Source organism: Pongo abelii, chromosome 20 (assembly GCF_028885655.2).
Source record: "Pongo abelii isolate AG06213 chromosome 20, NHGRI_mPonAbe1-v2.0_pri, whole genome shotgun sequence".
Lineage (NCBI taxonomy): Eukaryota > Metazoa > Chordata > Mammalia > Primates > Hominidae > Pongo > Pongo abelii.
This window is the reverse complement of record NC_072005.2, coordinates 38,520,001-38,538,389: the sequence shown is the minus strand read 5'-3', so window position 1 is coordinate 38,538,389 and position 18,389 is coordinate 38,520,001. Positions and strand designations below refer to the sequence as shown.

The 18,389-nt window shown below is 58.2% G+C and overlaps 1 protein-coding gene across 2 annotated transcripts; it reads left to right on the top strand.

The window, feature by feature from the left end:
* The first annotated feature begins 360 nt into the window (after positions 1–360).
* On the top strand, positions 361–17,438 carry SLC7A10 (solute carrier family 7 member 10). Of its 2 annotated transcripts, XM_009232392.4 has the most exons (11): positions 361–658; positions 10,174–10,378; positions 13,122–13,273; positions 13,485–13,610; positions 13,679–13,832; positions 14,589–14,712; positions 14,798–14,901; positions 15,226–15,322; positions 15,508–15,657; positions 16,625–16,802; positions 17,089–17,438. In XM_009232392.4, exons 1-11 carry the CDS (start codon positions 508–510, stop codon positions 17,214–17,216), a joined length of 1,569 nt encoding a protein of 522 aa, XP_009230667.2. In that variant the 5' UTR covers positions 361–507; the 3' UTR covers positions 17,217–17,438. The 2 variants fall into 2 exon arrangements, with proteins under 2 accessions (XP_009230667.2, XP_054394824.2); XM_054538849.2 differs by having other exon boundaries at positions 382–658; positions 14,589–14,901; positions 17,089–17,418.
* Positions 17,439–18,389: the final 951 nt, after the last annotated feature.

The window sequence follows — 18,389 nt, the reverse complement described above, 5'->3', positions numbered from 1 at the left end:
ACACACACACACACACACACACACACCGTGCAGGCATAGAGTACTAAAGGGAGCACACACTGGATCCCCACACGCGGCCAGCTATTCTTGCCGTTCCCCTCGGCCTCCCTGAGCGCAGGGATTGTCTTGTCTCGGAGCTCTGCTCCCCCACCCGGCCCCAAGAATGGATGTAACTCAGGCAACTGGAGGGTCCCTTCCTTCGCCCAACTGGGAAGTCCTTCCTAGATCTGCCCCAAGTCCTCTCCTTCCTTCCCAGGCCGGGACTTGGGGAGGGGGCGTTCCCTTTAAGGGAGGCGGGGGAGGGGGCTGCGGGCCGGCCCTCCTTCCGCCCCTCCCGGGCCCCCGCCGCCCGGGGCCCCCAGTCCCGGGCCCGGCGCCAGCGCATGCGCCCGCCTGTGGGCGCTGTCCCGGCTGCGAGGGCCGTGAGCTCACGGACCGACGGACCGACGGGCGGCCGGCCGGACAGACGGGGCAGCGCAGGGAGCGGGGACGCGGCGGGACAGCGACATGGCCGGCCACACGCAGCAGCCGAGCGGGCGCGGGAACCCCAGGCCTGCGCCCTCGCCCTCCCCAGTCCCAGGCCCCGTCCCCGGCGCCTCGGAGCGGGTGGCGCTCAAGAAGGAGATCGGGCTGCTGAGTGCCTGCACCATCATCATCGGTGAGCGGGACCCAGGCGGGCGGGCGCCGGGCGGAGGCCGAATGAGGGGCGCTGCCGCTCCGAACGAGGGGCATCCCCTCTCCGGGCGCTCGGACGGGTCTGCCTGGGGAACCTGCCGTCTGGCCTCAGAGAGCGCTGTGACCGGGAGGAGGGCAGGGGCTGCTGGCCCAGGGTGCCAAAGCTCCATGTTCCCACCTCCCGGCCGCCTGCACTGGGGGAGTTTTGGGTCCCCTCCACCGCTGGACTCTTCCTCCTGACTCGATTTCGCTGCGGGGCTTTTGCAAGGCAGTTACCCTCAGTGTCCTCATCTGTGAAATGGCCATGACTGCAGTCCTGCGATTAGCGCAGGAACTTGACCAGTGTAGGGGCTGGTCAGGCTGCGACAGGCTGAGCTCCCCAAGTTCTAGACTGTAGGTCAGTCTGAGTACCTACTGTGTGCAGGGTCCAGGTGCCACGCAGTGCAGTGACTTTATTCTTGGAAAGCAGGAGGGCCTGTGAGTAGAGTGAACAAGCGCAGCCTGCGCATAGGGGACAGAGGTTCAGAGCATGCAGTGACTGCAGGGTTTGGCAGCAGGACCCAGGAGAGGGGGCGGGTTAGCCGGCGATTGGGGGAAGGGGGCAGCAGTGGGCAGACCCAGCCTGCAGAAGGCCAGCTGCTCGCTGGGCTGGGATCCTGGTGGGCACTGGACACTTGCCTGGTCTGGAGGCCTTGGACTCCAAAGTCCCCACCTGAGAATAGGTCCATGTCCTGCCCCCACATAGGGGTTTCTGGGTAGGCAGAGAGCTCAGGGGTCATGGGAATGGCAGTGGTATTTTTCCACTCTCTTTCCCAAGTCATGGGTACTGACTTGTTTCTTTGTCTACACAGGGTGCCTCTGAGCCCCTCCAGGGAGGGACAGGAGAAGTGGTTTGGAGGGGATGAGTGTCTGGGGCCTCGACTGTTCTCACCTTACCGCCAGCCAGTCTTCCCGGTCCCCTGCCAGTGAGAGCCGCTTGTGTCTTCACTGCCTTCCCACCCTCAGACCCCTGGAGATGGAGAAAGTTTGGGGGCTCAGTAGGGCAGACCCAGGGTCTTCACCTCGTCCTCTCCCACCCCCACATTAGCAGCTCTTCACATCCAGAGTTGCCCCTGAACACAGCCCCCGGCCAGGTCACTCCACCTTCTCACCCCCTCCCCTTAGAATGCTGTCTCCCAGAGCCTGGTCCTGACGTGGTCCTGGGAGCTTCTTGGCCTAGGATGCCCCTGCCTGATGGACGGTCTGCTGGAAGGAAGGGCTGGTTCCAGGGATTTGGCCAGGGTGCTGGTTAGAGCTTTTTCTTGGCCCACACCCTCTCCAGGAACTGTCCTCCAGGGAAGGGGAAGCTCACACCATGAGTGGGTCATAGGATTGAGACCATGCCCAGAACCAGCTACAGTGCCAGGCAGGTGCAGAGAGACACAGTTCTGCCTGGGCTCCTCAGCTAAGCCCAGCATCCTTGACCTGTCTTCCTATTCTATCCCCTCCCCACATCCCATCCTCCCCAGGCCACAGGGAGGCTGCCTGGCTCCTTTCTCCCCAGAAGGGGGCCCTGGTGGTGGTGGTGGTGGTGGCGGTGGTGGTGGTGATGGTAGAGGTGGTGGTGGTGGGAGTGGAGAAGGCAACTCCACTATCACCCTCCTTTTCCAGGACAGACTCTGTAAGTTTCCCATGCAGCCCAGGTCTGCCCTGACAGCTCCCCTACCCTTCAGTTCCTTCCTGCTGTGCCAGATCCACTACCTTGGCCTCCAAATCTTGAAGACTGAGCCAGGGTGAAGGGCCACTTGGCCAACCAAGGATGCTGGATTCAGCTACAGAACCCAAGCCCGGGGCACTCAGTGGTGGTCTTGGGGAGCCTTGGTCTTGGCCTGGCCTGGGGAGGCTTTGAGGATTACAGCAGGCAGGAGGCTGGACGAGGCAGGAAAAAACAAGGAGAGATCAACCTCAACCGGAAGATGATAGGAGGTGGGGACTGGGCAGGTGAGGACTGAGCTGGGGTCTGCACTGCCTTCCCCACCTGATGTACTAAGGGTCTCCCCTCCCCAGCCCACCCTACCTTTCTGCCCCAGGTGGGCTCACTCTCTCTCCACCAATACCCTGGGGAGCCTGGTCAGAATCAAAAATGTCTGCAAAGTGTCATATTTTAGCTCTAAAAGTTGAGAACTTAACGTCCTGCTTCGCTTCCTTTCCTTTCCTTTCTTTCTCTTTCTTTTTTTTTTTTTTTTTCTGAGACAGAGTCTGGCTGTGTCCCCCAGGCTGGAGTGCAGTGGCACAATCTCAGCTCATTGCAACCTCCGCCTCCGGGGTTCAAGTAATTCTCCTGCGTCAGCCTCCCGAGTAGCTAGGATTACAGGCACGCACCACCATGTCCAGCTAATTTTTGTATTTTCAGTAGAGACAGAGTTTCACCATGTTGGCCAGGCTGGTCTTGAACTCCTAACCTCAAGTGATCTGCCTACCTCGGCCTCCCAAAGTGCTGGGATTACAGGTGTGAGCCACCCTGCGCAGCCAACGTCCTGCTTCGTAATCTACCTTGGTTTGTTACTGTTATTGAACACGTTATTTCCAAAACTTCCACGGCGACCCTCCTAGGAGACCCTATCACTCTCTCCCTTGTGTATACCCTCTGCTGCAGCTCAGACTGGGAAGTGAGGCTTTCGAGAATGGGAAGACCTGGAAGGGTGGGCTATGGGCTGGCGTAAGACTCACGTCAAGTGTGTTTAGGGCAGTGCCCGCCGGCCACCGCAAGCGCAGATGGAAGGGAATCGGCCAGGCTGGAGGAAATAGAACTGGCTGGGGCAGGGGCTCTGCAGGACATCATCACATCCAATATCTGTTCAGAAAAACACCTCTTACTACCTTATGAAAACGTGTTCTTCCTTTGTCTCAGTTGAATCTCATGTCCACCTTGCTGGATAGGAATTTTTATACCCATTTTACAGAGTGGAAACTAAGGTTGGAAGTGAAATGATACTGCTCCAAGGGGTAGGCTCAGGATTCGGAACCAGATTTGGGCTCTGTTCCCAGTCCAGTGCCCTTTATTATTTATTTTGTTTTATTTTATTTTATTTTATTGAAACAAACTCTTGCTCCATAGCACAAACTATAGTGCAGTGGCATGATCATAGCTCACTGCAGCCTCGACCTCCCAGGCTCAAGCAATCCTCCCACCTCAGCCTTCCAAACACCTGGAACCACAGGCGCCGGCCACCACGCCTGGCTAATTTTTGTATTTTTTGTAGAGACTGGGTTTTGCCATGTTGCCCAGGCTGATCTCAAATTCCTAGGCTCAAGCGATCCTCCCACCTCAGCCTCCCAGAGTGTTAGGGTTACAGGCGGGAGCCATCGTGCCCAGTCCCAGTGCCCTTTATACTGTTCTGATGCTGGGCAAATTGGGGCCAGAGTCAGAGCCCTGACGGGGGAGGGTTGGGGACCAAGCTGGGAGCTTGTCCAACTAGGCTTCACTGAGCTCCTACTCCACTATGGGTGGACAAACAAACAGACGGCCAGGAAAGTCTGCCTCCCCATCGGCGGCTGGACTCACAGGGCCTCTCATGCTGACCCAGGAACCTCGGCCAGCTCCCTCCCCGGATCCACAACCCAAGGAACACACCCAGGTCCTCCAAAGTGGGAGTCCCCCCTGGGTCTGCTGACCAGGCCCTTCCTCTGCTCTCTCTTTGACTTGAGAGTCCAGCTCCTGCAGGGGTTTGTGGACCAGATGTGTGTTCAGGGACTCAGGAGTTGACGTCATGAACCTCAACTCCTCAGGATCCAATCCCTGCTCACCCAGCCTCAGCCAGGACCCTCCCTGGTCTCCAGGGCTGCAGGTGGCTGGGCTTCCCAGAGGGGTGGACCTCTGCAGAACCCCAGCCCCTCCTCACCAGGGCCCTGAGGAGCCATACAACTGTGCAGGGGCTTAGCTGTTCCCTACTACAGTTCCATTTACAGGTGAGGAAACTGAGGCAACCTGCCCTGGGGTCAGATGCCCTCGGTGTGCTCCGGGACCCCAAGGGAAGCCCCAACTATAATTTCGGGGGCCTGCCAGTCCTGGGCACACTCATCCATCTATTCAACCACTACATACGGAACGGTGTCAGGCACTGGCTTCCATGCCAGAGACACCATGGGGGAGTCAAGACAGACAAAATCCATCTTCTGGCATGGGAGTCCCGCAACAAGATGAACAAGCTGAATGCGTGTATTGTTAAGTGCTAAGACCAGACAGTCAGGCCAGGAGGGAGGATGGAGAGAGCCAGGTGGGGACTTCAGTTCGGAAATGAGCTGAGATCTGGGGTGGGGTTCAGTGTGAGCAGGGCATTGCAAGCTATGTTAAGGGCATTGCCTTTTGCTCTCTGTGAAGCAGGAGCCCTGGGCTTTGAGCAGAGGGATGATGGGATGGGGCTTACAGGGCCCACTATGGAGAAGAGGCAGTGGGGGAAGAATTGGGAGGAGGAAGACCGGTCAGGAGGCTACCTGGGTCTCTCCGGGCAAGAGACCACGGTGGCTCAGGGCAGGGCGGTGGCCATGGTGGTGTCAGAGGAGGTTCCATTCTGGATAAGTTTGGAAGATGAGAGCCAAAGGATTTGTGATGGAATGGAGGTCCTGGGGGAGAAAGAGAGGAATCATGGGTGACTCAAGGTTGTGGCCCAAGCAATTGGGAGGATGTTTTGCCATTTATTGATCAGGGAAGACCGAGAGGAGCATTTTGGGGGCAAGGAGGTAAAAGTCAGGAATTCCGTTTTGAACATGGAAAGTCTATGATGTCCGCGGCTGAGTAGTTCATTGCATATACAGATTTCATTTAGCAGAGCGGTCTATGCTAGGGATATAAATTTAGGAGTTGCCAGCAGAAGTCAAGGTAATAGATGAGGTCTATCTATCTATCAAGAAAGCATAGAAAGAAAAGAGAAGAAGCCCCAGGACTGAGCCCTGGGCACCCAGTGTCTAGAAGTCAAGCAAGATAAGGGATTCTGAAAAGGAGAAGCCGGTAAGGCCGAGGGGAGGCCAGGAGGCCGAGTGAGGAGGAAGCAATCCACTTGCCACATGTTGCTGATGCGTCAATAACGTGGCCTAGGGCTCGACTGTTGGGTTTGGCAATGTGGAACTCACCGGTGACCATGAGAAGCCTCAGCCAGGAGTCAGGGCCCTGGGCGAGGTTTGCTTGGCTGGGCTGGCTGAGCTGAACGAGCCGGAGAGCGCTGCACACTTCCGCTCATCTCCTGTCTCCAAAGGAAAGTGGGTTAGGCTGGAGTCAGGTGCCGGCCAAGTGGCAGTTCCAGGCACATCCTGGATGTCCCCACTCACCTCCTTGGGGTGCTGCCCAGACCTCAGTGGTCACAGTCAGCATCCCGGAGAGGTGCCTGACACAGGCTTACTGTGAGGATGTGAGGACACCCATGCACTTGGGGGGGATAGGCTTCACCCAGGCTGCAGCCGATCACCCCGGGGTGTTGGGGGTCCCAGGTGGCTCAGGTCTCAGAGGAAAGATGCGGCTGCCTAGGGGGTCTCCAAGGCAGACGGCAGTGCATAGTGAGATCCAAAAGCACTTCCCATGGCCGATGTGCCAAATGGGATCAAGAGAATGCCTGCATCAAACAAAAGAATCCCTTCCCAGCCATCATCCAGGTACCATGGCCGTGGGGCGATGTCCAGATTGCAGGGGCCATGGTGGCTGGTCAGGGAGAGCTTCCTGGAGGTGGTGTTGCTTCAGGGAGACCAGTGAGCTGGGGAGAGGCCTACCACAGTGAGGGACAGGGCCCCTGAGCAGACTGTTTCCTTGGCCCAGCACAGATACCCAGGGTGCATCCTCCCTGCTGAAGTTACGGTTGGACTAGCCCTCTGCTGCCCCCTAGCCCAGTGGCCCCACCTGGCAGATGGGGAAACTGGGGCTCGGAAGGGCAGCACTGGCCTGAGTCACACAGTCGGGTCCAGAATGTGCTTCAAGGCATGAGGACCAGTGCCAGTGTCCTGGCCCGACAGGCCCTCCCTGCCCCCTCCCCAAATCAGACTGCACATTCCCCACACACACCACAGGAGGTGGCTCACTCTGCGACTCGACCTCCATGGGCCGCCCCTGTGACCTCAGTGGTCTGCCGCTGCCTCCAGAAATAGGTCAGCACGCACCGCAGCGGCCACAGGGAACAATGGCCCTTTCTTCGTTCCTCCAAGAAGCTGAGTAAGCCCCATCAGGCCAAACATCTTAATGTGATAAAAGCTACCCAGCGAAGGCTCAGGGAAGAGGGGTGGGTGGTGGAGACTCTGGGAAGGCCGACTTGGGGGACAGTCACTTCCTCGCCCACCTGCCCGGAGCTCTGGCCCACGGAGGACCTGCAGGGACCACTGAGCTGTCATCCCACTGGGTGGACAGGAGCGTGGAGGCCTCAGAACCCACATCTCTCTGGTCAGCCATGGGTCAGACACCCAACAGGGGCTCAGTGGTATCTCCAGGCCCATCCCATGCCACCTCATCCTGTTCCACTCTGAGTTCCTGCCCCTCTAAACCAGGTTCCCCCAACGGCTGGGCTTCTTCATTGCTGCTGCCCGAATCAGGTAGATCTGCTTGGCTGAAATACAGAGTCTGGGAAGGGAGACCCTCCGACCCTCCCACACCACGGGGAGGAACCCAAGGCAGCCCCCTTCCAGCTCCACTAATCTGGCCAGACGTGGTGGCTCATGCCTGTAATCCCAGCACTTTGGGAGGCTGAGGTGGGTGGATCACTTGAGGTCAGGAGTTCGAGACCAGCCTGGCCAACATAGTGAAACCCCGTCTCTACTAAAAAAAAAAAAAAAAAAAAAAAAAAAAAAAAAAAAAAATCCACTGGTCCCTCCCATACCCCTCCTATAATCACTGGAGCATTGGAGGCCCCCATCCCTGTCCACAGCCCCCCGGCTCCTCTGTGCCCAAGCCCGCAGCCCCGGCTGCTCCATGCAGTGCTCCACCCACCCTTCATGGTGCCAGAAGCAGCCAGTGTGCGGAGTGCGTGATGCAATTTTCTGCCACCTTCAAACATGATCCTGGGGGAGATGCTGCGAGTGGTCTAGGCCCAGAGGGAGAAACCCCTGAGGACCTCAGAGACGCTGGCTAATGCCTGTGGTCCTTTGAGCCACAAAGGAGAAAGTCCTGAACTGTGGCCTGAGGCCACGTGTTCCAAACAATAGTGGCCTCCCCACCCCTGGCAAGCCTAGTATCCGAGTCTTCAGCCACTGGGCACAAGGCTAGTGATACAGCCCTGGAAGTTAGGGTGCCAGATGTAGCTTCCCCCGGAGCTCCACCCAGGAGGCCCCGCCAAGCAGAAGCATGGTGGGCTCTCTGCAGGGTGGGTGGCTCAGGGCCTGGGATGCTCCCAGCATGAACATGCTCAGCTCCTTCCAAGGCCACCCAGCCCCCGCTGGCTTCCAACCTCCCTGGCTTTCGGCAAATCCCAGTCCGCCAGGTCCTGAGAACAGAGGCCCTGCTGCCGGATGGAGGGAACTCAAAGGCTCTTTAGAAACCTTACAGCCCACCCAGGCCTGGGCCCCTCTGCTAGATGAGAGAGGCGCTTCTCTCTCTCCCCCGAGAAGTAGACTAAGGGTACAGCTTACCTCTGGGGGTTGGGATACAGGAATTAGTTCGTCCTTATCTGGATGTATTTAGGGCTCCTGGGATGTGACCGGAAAACTGAGTGGGGCATCGTAGCTGTCCAGACTGGAAATCTGTGTCGGCTGGGGGTGGGGGCAGTGGGGGAGCACCGTGGACAAGGAGTGAATACAAATTGGCGGCTACAACCGTGTCCTTATCCAGCCCCCTGCAGGCCCGGCAGGTGGAGGAGGCGGGCTCCCACTCTGAGGGAGATGGACCCGTCCTCTCAGGACCCAGTCTGGTGTGGCCACTGCATAGAGAACGATGTTGGTCCTATCAGGACCTACAGGTCCTACCAGGGCTGTTTGTTCATATGGCCTGAAGTTCTGGGTTTACTTCTTCTTGGACAGGCCCTAGTGCAGATCTCTAGTGAAGTTACCTGATTCATGTGCACAGATGGTGAGACCCATATAACCCAGAACATTGTCCCTCTTTGTGGAGCTCAGGGCTCAGCAGGCACTCAGAGTCTTGCTCATCCTGGGAACCTACGCTACAGACCATAGTTGGCCCCTCTGAATGTTTCCCATCACGTCAGAAAGCAGAGGGGCCAGGCACAGTGGCTCTCGCCTGTAATCCCAGCACTTTGGGAGGCCGAAGTGGGTGGTCGATTGAGCCCAGGAGTTCGAGACCAGCCTCAGCAACATAGTGGGACCCCTCAACTCTACAACTTTTTTTTGATTAGCCAGGTGTGGTGGCACTCACCTGTAATCCTAGCACTTTGGGAAGCCAAGCAGGGAGGGTCACTTGAGCCGAGGAGTTGGAGACCAGTCTGGGCAATATAGTGAGACCGTCTCTACAAAAAGTGAAAAAAAAAAAAACCTGGGTGTGGTAATACACCTGGAGTCCCAGCTACTAGGGAGACTGAGGTGGGAGAATCTCTTGAGCCCAGGAGTCCCAGGCTGCAGTAAGCTATGATCGCACCACTGCACTCCAGCCAGGGTGGCAGAGCGAGACCCTGTCTAAATGAAAGAAAGAAGCTGGGCACAGTGACTCACGCCTGTAATCCCAGCACTTTGGGAGGCCGAGGCAGGTGGATCACTTGAGGTCAGGAGTTCAAGACCAGCCTGATCAACAGGGTGAAACCCCATCTCTACTAAAAAAATACAAAAAATATTAGCCAGGCGTGGTGGCTCACGCCTGTAATTCTAACTACTTGGGAGGCTGAGGCAGGAGAATTGCTTGAATCCAGGAAGCGGAGGGAAGGAAAGGGAAGGGAAGGGGAAAAGAGAAAAGAAAGGAAAGGAGAAAGGAAAGGAAAGGAAATTGAAGTAGGAAGCGAAGCCCAAACCTGATGTGGTCAAGGAGGGCTTCATGGAGGAGATGCTACTTCCTGAGCCACTCCATGAGTTTGGACTTTGGCCGGTGGGCAAGTGGCAGGAGAGTGGTTGAAGCCCTGTGTTAGGGGCCAGCTCTGGCCAGCGGGCTGGAGGCAGGACAAGTGGCTGCAGGCTGATACGCCTGGGGCTCTGAAGTAGACGTGAGGGCTGAGCATGGGCCTTGTGGGGTGGCTGGGGAGCCACCGTCTGCCGTCGCTCAGGTGGTTCAGCCTCCTCACTTTGCTGGCCCCGCCTCACGGGTACAATGGAGGGCTGAGGAAGTCAAACAGGGCCTGTCTCTGGCAGAGGGGCCTGGCCAGCTGAACGAGGTGCCATTTCCCATGTAAGGGACTGAGGAAGGGGCAGATGATGAGCCCAGAATGGCACTTGCTGGGCTTGGGGGCCAGTGGCATTCAACACCTCCAGCCCACCTCGTGCCGCCTCCTCCTCCTCTGGGAAGCACCTCGGGCTCTCTTCCTCCTGGCAGCAGGCAGATCCCCACACAGAAGGCTGGGCTGTGAAAGGGACCCCAGGCCTGATGCCTCCCCATCTCTCCCCCCGCAGGGAACATCATCGGCTCGGGCATCTTCATCTCGCCCAAGGGGGTCCTGGAGCACTCGGGCTCCGTGGGTCTGGCCCTGTTCGTCTGGGTCCTGGGTGGGGGCGTGACGGCTCTGGGCTCCCTCTGCTATGCAGAGCTGGGAGTCGCCATCCCCAAGTCTGGCGGGGACTACGCCTACGTCACAGAGATCTTCGGGGGCCTGGCTGGGTGAGTGTGGGGCACCGGCGGGCAGGGGGACACCCTCTTGGGAATGGGATGGCCAAATGAGCCCTGGCGTCAGTTTCCACTCCTGCTTCCGGCTTCCTAGGGAGGTCATGGGGGTGGATGGAGAGAAGGTGTGGGGGCTGGATGGAGAGAAGGTATGGGGGTGCTGGACAGCCTTCTGAGGTCAGGGCAGGTGGAACTGAGGCCCACTCCACCCCACTGATGTGTGCTGGGCACTCCTGCAGGCCCCTGGGCCTCTCTGGATCTCCTTTTAAATAGAGGTACCTCTGAACCCCACCCCCTGCCTTGTACTTAAGGAGGGGGGATTCTTACTGTCTGAAACCCTTAGGCAATGTGAGTGCCCAGGCGAGGAGGGGCCTCAGTTTTGGTAAACCCATATGTTGCATGAGAAGCAAGGAAGGAAGTGTGATATTCTTACCATATACCCTGCATGAGGTCTTTTTTTTTTTTTTTTTTTTGAGACAGAGTCTCGCTCTGTTGCCCAGGCTGGAGTGCAATGGCGTGATCTCAGCTCACTGCAACCTCTGCCTCCCGGGTTCAAGTGATTCTCCTGCCTCAGCCTCCCGAGTAGCTGGGATTATAGGTGCCCGCCACCACGCCTGGCTAATTTTTTTGTATTTTTAGTAGAGACTGGGTTTCACCACGTTGGCCAGGCTGGTCTTGAACTCCTGACCTCAGGTGATCCACCCGCCTCAGCCTCCCAAGTGCTAGGATTACAGGAGTGAGGCACTGCACCCAGCCAGAGGTCTCCTTTCCATAGCACCCTGCTATCCTTCCTTCATTTACCAGGGAATATTTGCTGAGCACCTACTGTGAGCCTGGGGGTGGGGAGGCAGTGATAGAAAGGTCTGTCCCTGTACTCAAGCTGCTCACAGAACAGAGAGGAAGCAGCCCCTTAAATGGGATTAAGGCCTGGAGGAGCCTTGCTTCGAGAGTGTGTACAAGAGGCAGCAGCTACACAGCAAAGAGAACGGTGTGCGCCATCTAGGGAGGACTCCCAGGAAAGCAATGCTTGCCCTGAGGCTGGGAGGAAGAGGATTTTCCCCACCTGGCCTAGCTGACCAGTGAGGAAAGCATCCCAGGATGGGGGAAGTGTGAACAGAGGGTGTGGTGGCCCAGGCGAGCGCAGGGAGTCTGCTGTAGCTACAGGTGAGGTCAGGTTGGGTTTACAGCAGGCGCCGGGGCTTGGAGAGCATCAGGAGATTGAAGCTGTTGTATTTGTCCAGCTGCATTGTGCCAAGAGCTGCAAAGGTACAGGCAGATTCTAAAATCATTTAGGAGCCTGATTCGAGAGGATAGGGCAGCCAGCATAGCAGAGGAAGAGGTGGGTGCAGCGGAGGTGGCACCCACTTCCCTACTGAGAGGCTCCTAGATGGTCTGGGGCTCAGAGGAAAAGTCTGGGCTGAAATTTACAAAGTTTGGTTCTGAGGGATATGGGCCAGGGGTCCTTAACTGGGCGGCCTTGGATGGGGAGACCTGCCAGGGCTTGCACGCCGCTGTGGGTGCGTCTGTGGCACTCTTCTTTGGGGAGAGGGTCCTCAAAGGGGCTGGGACCCAAGAAAGCAGAATAATCATGCTTTGGGCCTGGAGAGGACATTCAGGAGGGAGAAGAGGGCCAGGACCTCATCCCTGGGCACAGAACATGCGGGGATGGGCAGAGGGGATGCCTGGCAGGGGAGGAGGGCCATGGAGCTAGGATGTCCCAGAAGCCGAGCAGGGATGGTTGTGCAGAGCAAAGGGCAGGTGATCCAGAGATGGCTGATGTCCCCGATGAGGCAGTTCTCTCCCTGGAGGGCTGGCCAGGGGCTAGGACCACCCCCAAGGGCAGAACCGCCCCTGGGTACAGGAAAGCCCCTGAGAACAGGTCAGACTCACAGTCTGGGTGCCCTGCAGAGGCAAGATTTAGGTAGAAGGGGCATCCATCACTCTCCACCCCCAGCTAGGGCTCTTGGTAAGGTCTAGTCTCTGCACCCCATAGGTCTCCCTCAGGGGGAACACAGCTCAGAGTCACCCATCTTCAGCCACAGTACTCTGCGAGAGCCAGGGCTGAAGCTGAGAGGTCTGGAGACAGGGACCCTGGCTCCGGAAACAGCCTCCGTCCAATGGGGGGGCCTAGTTGTTATTAGAAAAGCATTTGGTGGCTGGGAGCGGTGGCTCACGCCTGTAATCCTAACACTTTGGGAGGCCGAGGTGGGCGGATCACGAGGTCAGGAGATCGAGACCATCCTGGCTAACATGGTGAAACTCCATCTCTACTAAAAATACAAAAAATTAGCCGGGCATGGTGGCAGGCGCCTGTAGTCCCAGCTACTTGGGAGACTGAGGCAGGAGAATGGCATGAACCCGGGAGGCGGAGGTTGCAGTGAGCTGAGATCATGCCACTGAACTCCAGCCTGGGTGACAGAGCAAGACTCCGTCTCAAAAAAAAAAAAAAGAAAAAAGAAAAGAAAAGCGTTTGGTGCCCATGTTGTTCCCAGCACCTGCCCCACAGCAGCCCTGTCAATGTTTAAGTACGTGTAACACCTTCTCTGTTAAAACAGTCTATCAGTGCAGCCGCAAGACCTCAACAAGGTCAACCCTGCCTCCCTGGACCGGTGCCGGCCTCTGGCAGCCTCGCCAGCCCCCGGGTGCCAGGCCCAGGGCAGCCCTGCTGCACACATCAGGGCCAGGTTGGCCAGGAAGGGCTCTGGGCAGCCTGAGCCACTCCCACCCCTGCTCCTTCCAGCTTTCTGCTGCTCTGGAGCGCCGTCCTCATCATGTACCCCACCAGCCTTGCTGTCATCTCCATGACATTCTCCAACTACGTGCTGCAGCCTGTGTTCCCCAACTGCATCCCCCCTGCCGCAGCCTCCCGGGTGCTGTCCATGGCCTGCCTGAGTAAGCATCCCCTTTGGCCCACTGTCCCCAGATCAGCCACCTGCCCAGGCCCCACCCTGCCCTGAGCGGGAGGACAGAGGGGTGAGATTTCCCTTCGGAAAATTCCAGCTGCTATAGGGGATGCCATTATCAGGCCGCCTGGGCTGGACTTAGCCATTGTCCACTGTGAAAGGTCCCGGCCTCGGCGCCCACCCCCGCCTTCCCTCCACAGTGCTCCTGACATGGGTGAACAGCTCCAGCGTGCGCTGGGCCACGCGCATCCAGGACATGTTCACAGGTGGGAAGCTGCTGGCCTTGTCCCTCATCATCGGCGTGGGCCTTCTCCAGATCTTCCAAGGTAGGGCCGAGTCGGGGTAAGGGCCGGGCTGGGGAGATGGTGCTGACCCCGGACTTCTGGGCCTCCAGGACACTTCGAGGAGCTGAGGCCCAGCAATGCCTTTGCTTTCTGGATGACACCCTCCGTGGGACACCTGGCCCTGGCCTTCCTCCAGGGCTCCTTTGCCTTCAGTGGCTGGAACTTCCTCAACTATGTCACCGAGGAGATGGTTGATGCCCGAAAGTGAGTGGGGCCCCTGACTAGGCCCTGGGAAGCAGCCAGGCCCTCTGGTGGGACAGACAACCTCTCCGCCCAGCCCCACTGCCACCCAAGGCTCAGGCTGGTCCTTGGTGGCCCATGCCTGTTGCCCTGCAAAAATGTCCCTGGAAAGAAAGCCCGGGGGGGCTTGCATTCTAGCCTGGCCCTTTTCTCTCTGGCCATGGACACGTCACAGCCCCTTGCAGGGCCTCAGAAAGGCTGAATATCATCATCCTGCTGTAAATAGATCCAGAGATTTGCATTTGGCCTAAAATTATGCATATGCACACAATATGGTCCCTACGAATGAAGCCAATGACTGCGTCTGATGCTCGGCCAGGGATATCGACAGTGAACCTTTGCAGCTGAGCGAGCTGGGACTGGAAAGTTCCAGGAAGACTCTGGGTCTGTGGACTGGGCTCTGGGGCCATTTCGGGGAATTTTCCAGGCTGATTTTGGCTGTATGCGATTTTATCTTTCTGCACGGACATCAGACCCTGTCCTCAGGATGTGATGGGGCCCCTCCCCCATCTCCCATCCTACCAGCCTGTGTCCAGGTGGGGGTGAGGCAGGGCAGACAGCAGGGTCCTTGTGTCTCGGGCAGCAATGCTGCCCTCTTTCCTGCCCCAACATCCCCAGCAGACACAAGAGATGGAGACTATGAGCTGCTCTTGTGGCTGGGTCTTGGGGGTCCTGTCCCCTCAGGAGCTGACGCTGACGCACTCCACTGCCTGTCCCCAGGAACCTACCTCGCGCCATCTTCATCTCCATCCCACTGGTGACCTTCGTGTACACCTTCACCAACATTGCCTACTTCACGGCCATGTCCCCCCAGGAGCTGCTCTCCTCCAATGCGGTGGCTGTGGTGAGTGGGCCCTTGCTCGGTCCCTGGCTCCTGCCCAGGCCCCTGCCCTGGCCTTACACACGGCCTGTCTCCTGTGCCCACCCAGACCTTCGGGGAGAAGCTGCTGGGCTACTTTTCTTGGGTCATGCCCGTCTCCGTGGCTCTGTCAACCTTCGGAGGGATCAATGGCTACCTGTTCACCTACTCCAGGTGACTGCACTGGGGAGACGTGGGCATGGGGAAGGAAGGCTGGGACGCAGGTGTGCGCCAGTAATGCCACGGGCCAGAGGAAGGGAAACCTGCCGGGGCAGGGGTGTGCCTGAAGCTGGGGTGATGATGCCACACCGGTAACAAGTGTCTGATCACAACTGGGAGGCAAAAGCAAGAGGGAGGCAGGTTGGATGAGGGGAAGAACTGTCCAGTGGGGCTGCTGGACCCGGAGCAGGAGGTCAGAGGCGACAGCTTAAGAGGGACATCAGGTCCAGAGCTGAGACCCAGGATGTGGCCGGTGCCCATCTCTGTCCCCAACGCTAGGCTGTGCTTCTCTGGAGCCCGCGAGGGGCACCTGCCCAGCCTGCTGGCCATGATCCACGTCAGACACTGCACCCCCATCCCCGCCCTCCTCGTCTGTGTAAGTTGGGGGACCTGGGCCAGGCAGGGCGCGGAGGCAGGGCTACCCGGCAATGCAGGACCTTCCGGGTAATGGCAGGGGTGAGCCATTCCAGGGCGGGGGTGTGGGGTGGGGCCAGGGCTCCTCCTGCAGGGGCGTCAGGAGGCAGGCTAGGGGCCGGCCGTCAGTCCCAGCTCCTCTCCCAGTGCGGGGCCACAGCCATCATCATGCTTGTGGGCGACACATACACGCTCATCAACTATGTGTCCTTCATCAACTACCTCTGCTACGGCGTCACCATCCTGGGCCTGCTGCTGCTGCGCTGGAGGCGGCCCGCACTCCACAGGCCCATCAAGGTGAGGCCCTGGGGTGGGTGCTGCCAGAGCCACCCCTGCATCCACAGTGGGCACAGGGGCAGGTGGGATGGGAGGTGCCAGCTTTTGTGGAGTGTTGGGCCCTGCTCAGGGCTCTCTGTGCACTGAGGCATCCACTCCTCATAGCAGCCCCGTGAGGACAGAGCTTTGAATGCTCCCAGTGTACAGATGGGGAAAATGAGGCTCAGGACGGGGCACAGGGGCTCATGCCTATCCCAGCACTTTGGGAGGCCAAGGTGGGAGGATTGCTGGAGCCCAGGAGTTTGAGACCAGCCTGGGCAACATAACAAGACTTCCTCTCTGCAAAAAGTTAAAAATAAAAGGATTAGCCTGGTGTGGTGGTGCGCACCTGTGGTCCCAGCTACTTGGGAGGCTGAAGTGGGAGGATCGCTTGAGCCCGGGAGGTTGAGGCTGCAGTGAGCGGTGCTAGGGCCACCGTACTCCAACCTGGGTGACAGAGGGAGAACCTGTCTCAAAAAAAAAAAAAAAAATTAAAGAAAATGAGACTCAGGAACTGTTCAAGGTCACAAAGGCTGCCAGGATTCCATGAGCCCACACAAAAACAGAAGACCATAGCCTGAGCTAAAAGCAAAGCCCCCCATGTGTGTATAAATCCTTAAGTGGAGAAGTGCTCAGTGCCTGAAATGTGAAACACCAAAAAATCACTGACCTCCGGCCAAGTGCAAGCGTCAAGTCCACACGCGACCGCTGTGTGGAGCTCGGTGCCGCTGAGACTTTGAAAAATCCTCAGCAAAACTGGCCAACAGCCTGACCCATGAATTGGCCTCCAACACACTGGGCTGTCGCCAAGAGGGGGTGTAGTGGGTGCAATTGCCCTTCAGGCCTCAGCTCCCAGGGAAGGGAGAAAAATTCCCCAGAGCCCCAGGGGTCGGGGGTGCAGACAGCTGGAGTCCCTGCACCATCGGTGTTTCTGCTCCCCCTTCCCCAGGTGAACCTTCTCATCCCCGTGGCGTACTTGGTCTTCTGGGCCTTCCTGCTGGTCTTCAGCTTCATCTCAGAGCCTATGGTCTGTGGGGTCGGCGTCATCATCATCCTTACGGGGGTGCCCATTTTCTTTCTGGGAGTGTTCTGGAGAAGCAAACCAAAGTGTGTGCACAGACTCACAGGTGAGCTGGGCAGCTGCAGGTCACCCGGCACAGGGGGCTGGGGCCTGGAGACCGGACCTCCCTCTTAGAGGCTCACCCCAGAGCAGGGTGTCCCAGCAGCTGAGGTGGGAACACAGGGCCCAGCCGCCGCCAAATGTCTCTTCCCAAGATGTACCCAAAGTTTCCAGAACCACGTGTACCGACAGAGCAGCTCCCTGAAGACCCCTGCCCAAGGGGAGGTGTCTGGAGCTGGGGGTCACCCCTATCCCGAGAGGTCAGGCCTCAAGATCCATCTATCTGTCCTCAGAGTCCATGACACGCTGGGGCCAGGAGCTGTGTTTCGTGGTCTACCCCCAGGATGCCCCCGAAGAGGAGAATGGCCCCTGCCCACCGTCCCTGCTGCCTGCCACAGACAAGCCCTCGAAGACACAATGAGATGTTTGTAGAGACTGAAGCAGCTGTTTCTGTTTACATGTTGTTTATTGAGGAGGTGTTTTGGCAAAAAAGTTTTGTTTTTTTTTTCTGGGAAAAAAAAAAGATACGACTCTTAGAAGCCTGTTTTAAGGAAGCCCTAAAATGTGGACTGGGTTTCCTGTCTTAGCACTGCCCTGCTAGCTTTTCCTGAAAAGGCCTATAAATAAACAGGGCTGGCTGTTCACTCGTGCTATGGGGAGTCCCTGATGGGCACAGACGGGGGTGGCTGGGGCGTACCTCGGTGGTGCACACGTGTTGCTGGCCAGGAAGATGCCGTGGCAGGCCCTGGAGGAGGCTCTCGACCTTAGGGGGCTTTGCTGCTTGACACAGGCGCTCCCTACCATGGCACCCAGAGTCCCCCTGCCCTAAAGGGATGTCGAGGATGGGGGAGCAGCTCAGTCCGCCCCTACCCCAGGCCCCTCGATGCCAGTCTGAGCTTGGCCACCCAGGAGAGCTCAGGGGCTCCCCGCTGGGATTGTCTTTCTTCCCGTAAATCACCACAGAGTGAAGGTCAGGACTTCAGAGCCCACAATTCTCACCCTGGCTTACGGGTGGGGAAACTGAGGCCCTGAGATAGGATGGAATAGATGTGGCCACTGCTGTTGGTGCCTCGGCCTCTCTGTCCCCAGAAAGCACAGAGCAGCATGTCCTGGGGGCTTTGAGGCCTGCAGGGAACTCCAGGGGCTTCCCGTACAGCAGAAACACACCCCAGCCCTGCCACAATGCCCTGGAGATTGGACCCTCAGGGAGGGCAAAGGGCGCCTGCCTGGCCAGGGGCATGAGGGTTTGGCAGGAGTTGCCCAACCCAGGTCCTCCAGGGGCCTTGCTGGACAGGAAGAGGGTGAGGCGTGGGCAGAACAGTCACCACGGATGAGACCCAGCGTCCCCATGGCCCGGCCCCATCCTCATGACAACTCCCAGCTCTAGGGGCGGCTGTTGCCACTGCAGGGCAGATGAAGCAAAAAGGCTCTGATCCCCTGCTTCTCTGGAAATGGGTTCCCAGAATGGGGTTGGGGGAGAGAAATGAGACCCCAGGGTGCTTGTGTACACTGGGACCCTGCAGACGGGCTCCACCCTTCTCCCCCGCTGTTCAGTCCCAGAGCTCCTGCCCACCGTGCCCACCAGTGCAGCCAG

Bases quoted from the DNA above. Each gene is read 5' to 3' on its own strand.
- SLC7A10 (XM_054538849.2), top strand. From the start codon at position 508: ATGGCCGGCCACACGCAGCAGCCGAGCGGGCGCGGGAACCCCAGGCCT. The intron at 659-10,173 runs GTGAGCGGGACC...CTCCCCCCGCAG, and splicing joins TGCCTGCACCATCATCATCG to GGAACATCATCGGCTCGGGC. The intron at 14,902-15,225 runs GTGACTGCACTG...CCCCAACGCTAG, and splicing joins TACCTGTTCACCTACTCCAG to GCTGTGCTTCTCTGGAGCCC.